This window comes from Mauremys mutica, chromosome 1, assembly GCF_020497125.1.
Source record: "Mauremys mutica isolate MM-2020 ecotype Southern chromosome 1, ASM2049712v1, whole genome shotgun sequence".
NCBI lineage: Eukaryota > Metazoa > Chordata > Testudines > Geoemydidae > Mauremys > Mauremys mutica.
The window spans coordinates 307,089,688-307,103,466 of NC_059072.1; the positions used below are offsets into that span (position 1 = coordinate 307,089,688).

The window sequence follows — 13,779 nt, forward strand, 5'->3', positions numbered from 1 at the left end:
AATCTCCTTACAGACAGAGAAGCTGAGGTACAGACAGGTGAAGTGATTTGTTCAACATCACCAGCAGGCCAGTGTCAGTGCTAGGAATAGAGCCCAGGTCTCTTGGGTTCCAGTCCAGTGCTCTGTCCACTTAGGGTATGTCTACAACTGCAGTTAGACACCTGTGGCTGGCTTGTGCCAGCTGACTCGGGCTAAGGGGCTGTTTAATTGCAGTGTAGACATTCAAGCTGGAGCCTGGGCTCTAAGACCTGCCCACGTTCTAGGGGCTTAGAGCCTAGGCTCCAACTCAAGCATGTACAGTTAGACAGCCTCTTAGCCTGAGTCCTGCGAGCCTGAGGCAGATGGCATGGGCTACCTGCAGGTTTTTAATTGCAGAGTAGGCATACCCATAGTGCAAGTACTGTGGTAACATGGCATTGAACCTGGGAGCTGCCAGATCACAGCTGGCTCTTGTATGACTCCTTATGGAATGAAAGCCCCTCACTGAAATTGTTCCAACGTTTTGACAATCATCTCCACCCCAAAATGTCACAAGCTGGGGATGTTTTAAAAATCAGAAAAATCCAAGAGTCCCTGTCATCCATGACAAAATACATCCAGGTTGATTGATTGCTCTTTTACACTTTTAAATATGTTCCAAGGGTAAAAGGGGGTGCTTCATTAAATCAAGGCTGCAGAATCTATGCTGCATAGCTCACTTAAGTAATATAACTATGGTATATATTTCTCACTCATCCCTGAAGGTGACCAGATGTCCCATTTTTAAAGGGACAGTCCCATTTTTTGGGACTTTTTCTTATATAGGCGCCTATTACCCCTAACCCCTGTCCCGTTTTTTCACAGTTGCTATCTGGTAACTCTGTCATCCCTGAAAATCTGATGGACTCTTATAAGTGTTCAATCAGGACTGGGGAAGGCTAAACTCTACAAGTGCAGTGATTTGCCCATTCTTTTCTAACCAGGTGTCTTTGTCTTTTCAGTGAGCTGCTCTCTTATTTGCTTTTATTTCATTTTTCTTTTTTTCTGGCAGAATTTACGAATGCAACTTATTGTGCAAGTGTGACAGAATGAGGTGTCAGAACAGAGTAGCACAGCATGGCATCCAAGTTCGGTTGCAGGTGTTCAACACAGACCGGAAGGGCTGGGGCGTCCGCTGTCTAGATGATATTGACAAAGGAACATTTGTTTGCACTTATTCAGGTAACATAAAACAATGCCTGAAAGATTCTAGCACTGTCATTCTCAAGCTGTACTTTGTGGAGCCCTTCCTAGAGGTCTGCAAACTGCAGCATTTTCAGAACCAAGCAGTGAGCGGGATATGCTGGATTGGGAGGCCAGATATGTCCATAAAATCTGCTTTTCACTGTGCACCAAAGAATAGAAAAAAGCTTAGAAAACAACTGTAATTTTGTGGTGCTAGCCAAGCACTCAGACCATTCCAAGGCTAGATTTCTGAGACTGTCTCAAAGGTACTACCCCTTGCCTCACAAGCTTGTCTGTTCTGTGCTAGATTCCACAAGGACAGCTGCCTCGCTGAATGAATGGTGTTTGCATTTCACACTCACAAATAGTGGCCTTGCCCCTCCTAAAAATATAACTGCAAGGTGGGTCAGAGTGAACATGGACTAAACTAAAAACCTTCTGCTTTTCTTCTAGGCAGGTTAATGAGCAGAGCTGAGCCTCAGGAAACCAGAGATGTCAATTATGAGGCTGAAAAGAAGGATGCTGTGAATGACTCAAGCCTCAGCTCACTTTCAGTAAAGAGAAAACTGGACACTGCTTGTTCAGATTCTGAGATCGAACTTGTCCAGACTGGTAAAGACAGCATTAACAGGAGGTGTGAAACTTTATCTCAGCCTGCGGAGGATGAATATAAACCAGTTGTGTAAGTTGTAGTAGCAGATTTAAGGTAAAGATGATGGTATGCTACTACTATTATAGACTATTCAAAAAAGAACTAGATAAGTTCATGGAGGATGGGTCCATCAATGGCTGTTAGCCAGGATGGGCAGGGACGGTGTCCCTAGTCTTTGTTTACCAGAAGCTGGGAGTGGACACCAGGGGATGCATCACTTGATGATTACTTGTTTTGTTCATTCCCTCTGGGGCATCTAACATTGGCCAATGTCAGAAGACAGGATACCAGGCTAGATGAGCAATTGCTCTGATCCAGTAGGGCCATTCTTATCCCAGAGCAATACCCACAGTGGAGCTTGAGTGTGTCCAACCAAGCAGCCTTTTTCATATTTTTTTAAACTTATTTTTTCTGATATTTCTTCAAGCAGGACACAATTGTTTCTATGAATTAAGTTTTTATTCCCAACCCATCTGAAACTTTCTTGGCATTTTCCAGGAATCACATTAGTCTCCTGAATGAATACATGTTTGTACTTGAGCTTTCATGGTTATAGCTCATTATGTTAATTTGAAAAGGGAAGCAATGACTTTCATAATTTTCTCCAACCATGCAGTATTTTAAATTAATCACTAATTGTTCTCCCAACCCTTCACTTCTCACCATTTTGAACTTTGTAGCAACAGACTACGGTCTGGTCTACACTACAGGGTTAGTTCAGTGCAAGGCAGCTTACGTTGACCTAACTATGGAAGTGTCTGTGCTTAAATTTCACTCCCACCAAAGTAATAACTCCATGTCCACGAGCGGCATAGAGTCTAGGTCAATATAGTTAGGTCACGATAACACAATGTAGACACTGCCTTGCTTACATCGACTGTAACTGGCTTTCAGGAGGTGTCCCACAATGCCCCACACTGACAGTACAATCGATACAAGTGCTCCTGGTGAGGATGTGCACCGCCAACACAAGGAACACCATGTAGACATGTAAAAGCGATGTCACTACTGTGATGACTGAATGCCGATGTCAGTTAGGTTGATTTAATTTTATAGTGTATACATGGCATAAGGCCCCAGTCTTGCAATCAGTTTCATGGAGATGTAATAGTGTGTTCAGTGAGGGGAGCTCATCTTGGGAGCCTTAGTAACCAGTGAGAATTTCCAAAAACAAACGATGGCTTGTCTGTAAAGTAAACTTGTTACTTTGGCAGCGTGGGTGGCCAGTGAAGCTTCTCCTGGAGGAGGCTAGCTCCCTGCCCCGCCTCTTCTGCATGTGGCTCCACACACACACTATCCCTGCTCTGCCTCGGCCCTGCCCTCTCCCCGCTTGCAGTGTCCTGTCGTGAGACACCCCCCTGCAAAACCCTGTCCCTCCTCACTCCACCTCCACCCAGTCCCTCACCAGATCACCCACCCACCCACTGCATACCTCCTCACCCCTCCTACCGCTCACCTCCTCGCCCACCCACTGCGAGAACCCCCTGCCGCCTGCCTCCTCACCACCTTGCTCAACATGTCCCTCCTCACCCCTTCACCCTGGCGGGGGAGGGAGGTGGAGGAGAGGAGAGATGCTGCGAGCAGTGGGGACCTCTGGAGAGGGGGACATGGAGTGGAGGAAGACTTACCAGGCAGCAGCAGGTGATGGGGACCTTGAGAAAAGGGTGGAACAGGGAGGGGAAGGGGCAGGGCCACAATGGCCCAGGTATTCGGCGGCGGGTCAACGGTGGCTGTGTCAGGGAAGGTTAAACCTTCCCTGTTCTATTATACCCACCACCCATGTTTAGCAGGCAGCATGATGTAGTCTTTACAGGAAAAAGCCAAAAGTCAGATCTCGTGAATTCTATTCCTTGCCTGCCATGTGACCTCTGAAACTTTCTCCCTCAGTTTACCCCTCCATACAGTGGGTGCAAATCTTTATTACCTCATGATAGAGGTTTATTGTGAGGCTCCATAAAGCACTTTGAGATCCTCAGATAACCAGCTCTTTAAAACAGCTACCAATATTTTGTATGGACTCTTCCCTGCACACTGTCTCTCAAAACACTTGGGTCAGGTAGTAAATCAGGAATTGTGGGCAAGGCAGTGACTGCATGTGTATATTTTCAGTCGTGAGATGAAAGGTGGTGGAAAGCTACAGGAAGGAGGATGGCTGGTCCCAAACTGCAGGAGCTGTAGGAGAGAAGGCTTTTGCAGTAACATGGTCAAGACTATGTGGAGAGTCAGAGACGGGAGTAGAGAGAGAAGGTCTGTGAGGTAGGCTGGAGCAAATCACAAGTGATTCAGATACATAGTATTTGTATTCATAAACTATAACAACTATGAAATTGATAGCAAAGCTAACACACGCCAATTCCACAATCCAAGCCAATTGTCCATATTCAGACTTGCATTTTCAACACCATGACACTTAATCCAGTTTGGAATGAATCTCTGTATAAATTATACAGTTATCAGTGATTAGCCAAATTTGACTACTATTATACATATTAAAAGGTACAGGAAACACCATTTTTAAGCTACATTTACTGCACCACTATACTAGATTTTACTTGATTATTTCCAGTATTTAGAATAAGAAAGATTCAAACTCCTGTGTTAAATTCCTACCGGCAGGGAGCACTTCTTTCTTTTCTCTTTTTTTTTTTTATCTTTCAAAAATAAAAAATAAACCATCAGACCAGGGATCATGAGAGACCGTTAGCATGATTGGCATAGGGGTCATGAATACAGGTTGTGTTGTACAGGACAAATAGACTGTAATCCACATACCAGTGTCACTGCATATGTTGTATCACTTCAGTTTCTGAACTTAATATAGGTCCCGCAATCTTAAAGAAATCTAAAAGGATAATATTTGTTTGCTTACATCTGTAGCACAGGAAAAATCATGACCTCTGTATAAGGAGTAGGGTTATATTAATTTGGTAAAATTATAAGATTTCTGGAGCAGAGACTGTCACTTACTGTATGATCCTACAGGTGACTGGCACAATACAGCTGCATCCTAGCTGATGCCTGTAGATGCTACTGCAATGTAAATGGCTCATAATATTAAACCAAAGCTGACTCTGAATAAAAAGTTTAATTTCTAAGGGTCATATCCTGTCTCCCTACCTTTCCCCGCTGTTAAGGCAATGTGCCGGGGTGCTCCACTCACTGCTAGGATGGCGTCTCCTCCTGGTCACACTGGGGAATAGCTGATCAGGTCAGCACCCCTTCCCGCGGTTGCTAGCTGTCCCTCTGTCTCTCTCTGCCAGTTTGCGGCCCCTCTCTCACTCCACCTCTTTGTGACTTGACCCTCCGGCCAGGTCACTGAATGGTTTCCCCTTCTGGGGTTGGAAAGTCTTTCCTTGCCAGCAGTCCTAGGCAGTCATCCCATTCACTGCCTCGTAGTGCTTCTCCCTCAGTGGCTAGCAGGGGAACCCGGACCCACCTTCTACTCTGGGTTCCAGTTCAGGGACCCTCTAGCCAGCAGCCAAGGTCTGTTCCCTTCTAGACCTTACTGCCTTTCCCTGAGCCCTGTCCTAACTTCCTGGCCTCCTCCCTCTGTGGGTTGGCCAGGCCAAAAGCACCTCCCCTTCTCCCAGGGAGTGACTGCAGACTTTTCCAGCAGTCACTTTCTGCTGCCAATTTCCAGCCTGCCTTTATAGCCCCAACCCAGCTCCTTCCTCCTCAGCTGGGCTCCCTCACTCAGTCAGGGGATTCCTTGGCCACCTGACTCCTCTCAGCCATGGCCTTTTGGGTTAATTAGCCCTCTTCTTAGTCTGAATTAACCCTTTCAGGGCAAGTGTGGGGTGAACACCCCATGACAGGGAGTTACGATTCTTTTAGGTTTTGTAGGATTTTGTTTGTTTCAGTGGTATGTTTACAGTCTCTCTCCTTGCAAATTGTGCCTTCCAGTTTGAGGTATTAACAGCTGTAACAGGGAAAACCCAGAACCCTGAATGTAGATACTCTTAGTTCAGTGATGAGCATGGTACAAGAACCTAGATGGATGAATAGATAGAATTTGGTTCTTGAGAGGAACATTAAGGAAGAACTGATTCAGTTTGTTTTTAAAATGTCTGTGGGATATACAAGCAACTCTCAGTCTCCTTTAACAATAAAGCATGAGTAGTGTATGATGGACTGCATATCAGTGAGGCCAAAACCTGCAGTCTCTGCTGGGGCAAAACTGCCACAAGATTTCTACTAAGTATCGACTGCAGGCTTTGCAGTCTGTTCTTTACAAACTGGAAAATATTAGCGAAGTAGGTGTTGCAAGAGTTCTTTTATCGGTCTTTAGTTTTGCATAAAATCCTTTTCTCATCTCTGTGCAGGGTTCAGAACTATGGCTATAATCCAAGGAATCTGAGAAGCCCAGCCATTAGGCCTAAAACCAGAACTTCTATTCTTCAGACTCGCCGGCTAAAACTGGTAAAAATGCAGAATAACAGATTGTATTCAGAATGATACATATTCAGTGAAGCGGGAAGGCAGTTATTTATGACCTTATATCAGTACACCTGGCAAGATTTTTTTTTTTTTAAACAGCCTTTCTTACTTGCATCTATCATGGGACTTCTGCAATACAGCCCTGCCTGCTGCTGGCACTGGCCCCGTCCCTTTCCCCATCTCCCTGCCAACATGTGCACAGTCTGTGTTCCTTGAGCTGTCTCTGAGACTAGCACTAAATGCTCTCACGGCCTCCTCACTTTCCTTCCCTGTACATGTATGCTGCCCCCAGGACTGTCTCCAGGAAACAACCCTCCCTCGAATTGTAAGCAACTGTCTCTCCTCCCTGCAACTGCAACATCTTCCATGTGCCTCCTAACTAATGAAATAGGAGAGGAAAAGATAAACACTGTTGGGAGCCAAACTCAAAGCTATAGCATCCCTTGCTTCACTAGTGGTCAGGGTCTTATGCTCTGCTGCTACGGCACAGACTGGAGAATTTGATCTGCCACATGATCTAATATGGAGAGGCAGGAAGTATCCGCTCCAGACATGTGCACAAGAGGAGGTGCTGGTCGCACTTGAGTTGGCTGTGCTAGTATCAGTGAGTGATAGCTTCACAGCTGATTCAAGCAACATGTATGAGAGCTTCATACCAGGAACAGACAGTATTGGAAGTCCCATGATTAGTCACTGGTTTGTACTGAAAGGGGAGGAATCTTGCTGACCCAGTCCATTTCAGTTAGCTCCGCATACAGAGCTAGCTTAGACCCTGATTCAGCAAAACACTTAAGCATGTGCTTAAATCCTATTGAAATCAGTGGGAGTTAAAGTGAAACCCATGCTTAAGTGTTTTGCTGAATTGGGGCCTACGTTCTGGGAGGCTTGTCTGAATAATTCTGAATTATGATGTCTAGGCTTGGAATTGAGCCTGCTAAAACTTGGTCAAAACAACAGATTACAGTAGATTTGAAACTTTAACTCCAGGGCCTTAAAGCCCAGTTGTCTTTGGCTCTTGATGCAGAGATACATAGAACACAGTTCCTCACAACCTTATTTCTTTTAAGGGAATTGCTACACTGGTGCATGATGCCAGCTCAGATGAAGATGATAGTTGTCAGCCCCAGCAGTCAACCAAAACGAAACTAACCACTGGAACCAAGAAAGGAAAGGAAAGTAGGTTTGCAGAGTTATAAATATTACACTGGTTAGCACACTTGTGCCCAGTCAGGTGATACAGTTGCACTGTAGAAAATAATCTTTGAATGTGTGCAAACCTGTTCAAATGCCATATCTCTGACTACAGTGGCATTATCTGTATAGCACTTAGTGTGCCCTACCAATAAGCCTTAGCAGCCACTCAGTTTTACTTATTACATTGTAGATGTGGATAGTGCTTAAAGACTCAGAATTTAAAGATAAATAAAAGTTCCCTGCCCTAAGTAGTCTACAGTGTAGTGGCCTGATCCTGTAAGATCTGAGCACTCCTGGAAAGGTAGTAAGCATCCTGTACTTTTGCTGCCTCCAGTGGAAGTTTGGGGGGCGAAGGGCAGAATCGGGCTATTTATTAAGCATGACACAGCAATGGTTAGCAATAAGCAAAGAGGGGCAGGGAGATGTGGGAGAAAGAAGAGCACAGCTGTAAAAGATCCTGGGAAACATTTGCTGTTGAATATGCATCTTGGTAGCATCTTATTAAAATGTGGGATGCTGTGCAGAATGCAGGTGGAGGTTGGCAATAAAATACCAGCTGGAAGAAGTGAGTTCTGAGAAGATTTGAAACGGGTGCAGGGAGAGACTGGATCATGCACAAGGTTTGGGGGGCTGTTCCAGGCACTGAGGGGGAAGTAGGCATTTATGGGAAATGACATGGGAAGCAAGAAATTGAGCGGGTGGGTATTTAGGGGCAAGTAAGCCAAACGCATTTAAGTTTGCAATGTTATCCTTAGTATCATTGCTGTGTCATTTTCAGTTGATGGAAACAAATAACATGTTCTTCTGATCTCTTGAAATTTCTGTTAACAGAACCCAACCTGCAGCAAAAGGTAGGAGAACATGAGGAGGCCATGCAGTCTGAGTCAAGCACCACAGATACTGCAAAATCTAAAGAAAAAAGGCCATCTCCAGACGATGCTAGAGGTGGTAAATCAGCCAGGCTAGAGGATGCACATGTAATGAAACAGTCCATGGGCCTACTCCAAAGAGATGACTTCAAAGAGGAAAAAAATCGGAGGTCCAAACAAGATCCTCCTTGTAATGAGGAGACAGGTGGTGATGAGACACCTCTGAAGAATTCTAATAAAGACAATATTTATTTATTGGATGCCACAAAAGAAGGAAATGTAGGCCGATTTCTTAATGTAAGTAAAAGTGGTAAATGTGTGTGCTGTTAAATCACTTTAATGTTTTTTTAAATTGCTTATTTGCACAAACAATAGGTCTTAATGAGTTTTGCAAAATTCTACTCTTTTCTTTTCCCAGGATGGGCAGTGTGTACTTTTATTTTGGGGCAGGAAATTAAATAACCCTAGATGATGAGGATTCTCTGTTTCCTTGCTGCATGTTGAATGGCCTTGCCACTGGGTGCTACACTGGATCAGAGCGTGGGCTGGATGCTTGACTAGATTGCAGGTCTCCTTTCAGCCCCATCCATCTTCCGAGGCTGTTGTAAACTGTCGGTTGTGTCAATTCAGGGATATGTTACATAATGCTGTATGAAATTTCCATCCTTACTCCTGACCTGTACAGATGTAAAAACTCTCTACTAAAGAATCCTTCCCAGGTTTCACACTCAACCTAGCGCATGCTGAGAGGGGACCTGGCTGTTCTAGGCAGTGCTGTGTAGATATCCACATTGTCCAGGTATATACCCAATAACTCTGCCAATTGATTTAATTCAATTGATTGAATTTTCAAAATGCTCCCAGCAATATGAGTACTACAAACTTTCATCTGCACACGCATAGCACTGGCCTTGTTTTTCCCAGGGGCATTTATAGGTATGTCAAGCCAAAATCCGCACAAACATAGAAATTATGCTCCTTAATATAGAACAGAGACAATGATAACCTGTCACATGACCGTTCGTGTGCACACACCTGTCTCTCTCTCTAACTGGGCTTCGCTGAATTTGAGCTTTATTTTTTTGTAATTTTGACGATTGATTATCAATTTTTATTTAAGCTTTTTTCAATTTTTAACCATTTTAATTTTCAGTTGTGAGAAATTAAGGGGGGTTGGGGTTAGTGTAGCGCTGATAGCAGGGCTGCAGGGGGCTCCCTGTGCAGGTGAGGGGCCTGAGACGCCCAGGCGCAAGGGATGTTATGGTCCTGGCCCAGCCCCAGGCCAGGGCTGCGAGGAGCAGGATGAGTGAGTGAATGGGACCATGGCAGCGAAGCTGAAGAGGGCATCCAGCACAGCTGAAAGCCAGTGACACCTGATCCCTGCAGGTGCAGGCTGTGGTCCTGCTGGGGCAGAGCAAAGACCCCTGGCCTGGGCTGCGAGGAGGCCTCCCTGCTGCTGAACGGCTCCTGCCCGAGGCTGGCCCTGTACTCTGGACCGTGACAGTAGAGATGCAGACGGCTCCCTGCATGGCCGTGGGGCCAGTGACACTGGATCCCTGCAGGCACTGAGCTTGAGAGAGGCAGCCATTGACGGATGTTTTTTTGTCCATTTCTGTGTGTTACGTGAAATCAATATTTACTGGTACCTAACTATGTAAATAGAATCCTGCCAACCCTCCCTAACTGTAAGCACGCCTCACGTCTGCCTGGCAATTTCCACACGCTTGGAATTGTTTTATTCATGCATGTGCTCCCAAAGATTGCTCTCTTATCTGACAGCGTAGCATTTTTTATTTATTATTGATGGTGATGACTTTTGTTCCTGTGTCAGATAGAGAGAAAAATCTCACCATAAACTATTTAAGTGCAGATTGACAAAAGATTGTGATTTTTCTAGACAAAATTGTTATTTTAGAAATGCTGGAGATATTCCTTCCCTCGAAGTGACCTAATTATAGCAAAAACTGCTGCATGCTAAATGTGGGTGATGAAAGAGTGGCAGCGGGGATGTCTTTTCTCTTTTTTTAAGCATGTTACAAATGTTTTGGGGGGGGGACATACAAACATTCTACAGCCAGAGACTGAGCATCCTACTGATTAATTTTAAATCAATTATTTTGTTTCACAGCATAGCTGTTGGCCAAATCTCTTTGTACAGAGTGTCTTTGTAGAGACGCACAACAGAAATTTCCCTTGGGTGGCATTCTTCACAAACAGGTTGGAACTATCTTTTTTTTTTTTTTATGTTCATTCAAAGCAAAACTGTTAGAAAAGTATTGCATTATTTTCCAGTAGACAAATGTCCCGATGACAAAAAACACATTCTTATTGGTGATCTCATCAGAGACCAAGGCCTGAATGGGTGAGGGAACTAAACTACATAGTCACCACAAGAGAGATTTTTCTCTAGTGCTGTGTGGGGAAAGCTTGCCCTGCGGCTTCCAGTGCTGTACCTGTTCTGTGGAAGTCTGGGACTTGTCTTCGGAACTGTCAGTTGGCAACCATTTATAAGCGTTCTGTTCACTGCACAAAAAATAACTGTTCCTTTTAATATATTTTCCTAGTGGTTGGCTCAGAGAGACAGCATGAGGAACCTGTCATTACCCTAGGTCTTGCAGTCCTTAGACAGAATCATTCCAAAGAGCTAATGTGGTTACATTAAAACCTATCCTGCAGGAGTTCTTGCAGGCCACAAAGGCTATGTTTACCCAGCAAAGAAAAATCCACGGCAGGCCCGTGCCAGCCGACTTGGGCTTGCGGGGCTCGGGCTGTGCGGCTGTTTCATTGCTGTGTATACTAACAGGCATGGGGTGGGAGGGTCCCAGGGGTCAGGATTCCACCCGAGCCTGGAAATCTACCCAGCAATGAAACAGCCCTTCAAGCCTGAGTTGGCTGGCATGGGCCAGCCGCGGATTTCTCTTTGCCGTGTAGACTTGACGATCTCCATATCCAGTGTATGGTATTCCAGGGTTTGATTGATGATATGCTGTAGTTAGTGAGACTAGACGACTACTACTGCCATTCAGACACTTATACGGATTTTTAGCTGAATTTACATAGACATCAGAGAAAGTTGTGTTTGACCTCTGCAACCCAGATCCCAGGACCTGATAAGTCTTAGCACATCCGAGGTCAGGGGTAGGCAACCTATGGCACGTGTGCCAAAGGCGGCACGCGATCTGATTTTCAGTGGCACTCATACTGCCCAGGTCCTGGCCACTGGTCCAGGGAGCTCTGCATTTTAATTTAATTTTAAATGAAGCTTCTTAAACATTTTGAAACCTTATTTACTTTACATACAACAATAGTTTAGTTATATATTATAGACTTATAGAAAGAGACCTTCTAAAAAGATTAAAATATATTACTGGCACATGAAACCATAAATTAGAGTGAATAAATGTAGACTCGGCACAGCACTTCTGAAAGGTTGTCGACCCCTGTCCTAGGTTTTTCTAATAGAACATTCACAAGGGGGTTGCACACACTGTTGCTTCTGAGGCAGAGCACATTGCACACAACAGGGGCTCCTGGTTGCATCCCTTCATTTCCCATCTGCACCCCTCACAGCTCTCTCTGTGCCACCCTCCCTTCACCCCACTATTTCAGGAACTCCCTGCAAGTAGTTGGTGGCAAATTGCAAACACAGCACAGAGGTAGATTCAGTTAACTAATATATTAACTGACAGTGGTTTTGTTTCCTAGGCATGTGAAAGCTGGAACCGAACTCACGTGGGATTATGGTTATGAAGCTGGAAGCATGCCAGAGACCGAGATCTCCTGTCAGTGTGGGGTTCAGAAGTGTAGGAAAAAAATATTATAGACAAATGTTTACAACTACCACCATGTCCATGTAAATTTGAAATTCACTTGCAAGAAAGGACTATACTGCGTGCAGCAGAATTACAATTCTCCAGTGGACTCATACAAGCCTGTGCGCTAGACTGATGTAATCCCTTCCAAGTAAAGGGCCTGTGCTGATGAGATGTGTGAATCTGATTATTTTTAAATGCGCCACTGCTTGCTTTTTTGTATGTAGCAGAAGAAATGTGAAATGTGTTTGTCATAAGCAAAAGCATAAAACTGTATCTAGGCTATTTCTTTGCTCTGGGCTTGTTTTTTCTGATTCAAAAATGGAAGTGAGTGGCATTGTAACTAATAAGACACAAAGCAATGTTTATACAACAGCCTCAGTCATTTGGGTTTTTTTATTTTTCATTGATTGGAATTTCTGGAGAAAATATGGAAAGATCTGCTGTGTTTGACTGCTTGTAGCATCTTCTACAGCTTATTTAGTACACGTTGTAGTCTATTATGAGTCATAAGTATGAAACAAGCCGGGTCTATGCACCTTCCCTTAGGCATCAAGGTATTTTGTGAGTGAATAACTTATGGTCTGAGCACTTTAGCTCTGAGTCAGCCCTCAGCACTGTATGCCTTTGAGCCAAAATTGCTTTTTTCTAGAGCTAAACAATATATGTAATAATTTTCAACTAGTGACTTGCTGGAAGCTCTTCCTGGTCCAGGGGAAGTTCAGGGATTTCAGTGTTGTGTGAATTCTTGTCACAGTGTGTTCTTAAACTGTGCACAAAAAATGTTATAAGAATCTAGTGATTTAAAAATGGGCCATTTGTGGGACCTGCTCTATCTTGGTAGTCCCTTGACTGAATGACCCCAAATTTGCATCACACACTGTACCCCTGCTCCTGATACTGCACGTACTTTTTCAAGGTAGCCTGCGTAAGCCATCTGGATTTTACAGCAAATTGAAAATGCCCCTGTAAACAGAAACTCCGTTGCAACTTTAATTATTGTGTGGCTAGGTGCCATTCCTTAACACTACAGTGAACAATCGGGCATTGGCTGTGCTGCTCAGGAAGGGAAGAGAGGTTCTGTTGGAAACCATTGTGCCTAAATTTGAAATAGAATGTTTTTCAAAAGTTATAGTTACAGCAGTGAGACACTTTACTATAGTACGTAAAGTAAAACTCAGTGGGGTATCAAGACCTGCATAGGTTTCAGAGTAGCAGCCGTGTTAGTCTGTATCCGCAAAAAAAACAGGAGTACTTGTGGCACCTTAAAGACTAACAAATTTATTTTAGCATGAGCTTTCGTGAGCTAAAGCTCACTTCTTCGGATGCATAGAATGGAACACACAGACAGGAGATATTTATACATACAGAGAACATGAAAAGGTGGAAGTATGCATACCAACAGGCAGAGTCTAATCAATTGAGATGAGCTATCGTTAGCAGGAGGAAAAAAAACTTTTTGAAGTGATAATTAAGATGGCCCATAGAAGGTGTGAGGAGAACTTAACATAGGGAAATAGATTCAATTGGTGTAATGACCCAACCATTCCCAGTCTTTGTTTAGACCACAGTTAATAGTATCTAGTTTGCATATTAATTCAAGTTCAGCAGT

At 44.1% G+C, this 13,779-nt stretch overlaps 1 protein-coding gene across 1 annotated transcript in view; it reads left to right on the plus strand.

Moving 5' to 3' along the window:
* Positions 1-13,779, plus strand: part of LOC123361664 (histone-lysine N-methyltransferase SETDB2-like) — a 93,361-nt gene that overhangs the window by 22,181 nt on the left and 57,401 nt on the right. The window contains exons 11-18 of the mRNA XM_045001723.1: positions 1,031-1,200; positions 1,657-1,885; positions 3,965-4,111; positions 6,178-6,274; positions 7,360-7,468; positions 8,318-8,652; positions 10,484-10,572; positions 12,061-12,171. Of these exons, the coding sequence (XP_044857658.1) occupies positions 1,031-1,200; positions 1,657-1,885; positions 3,965-4,111; positions 6,178-6,274; positions 7,360-7,468; positions 8,318-8,652; positions 10,484-10,572; positions 12,061-12,171 (1,287 nt within the window). The remainder of the gene's footprint in view (positions 1-1,030; positions 1,201-1,656; positions 1,886-3,964; positions 4,112-6,177; positions 6,275-7,359; positions 7,469-8,317; positions 8,653-10,483; positions 10,573-12,060; positions 12,172-13,779) is intronic.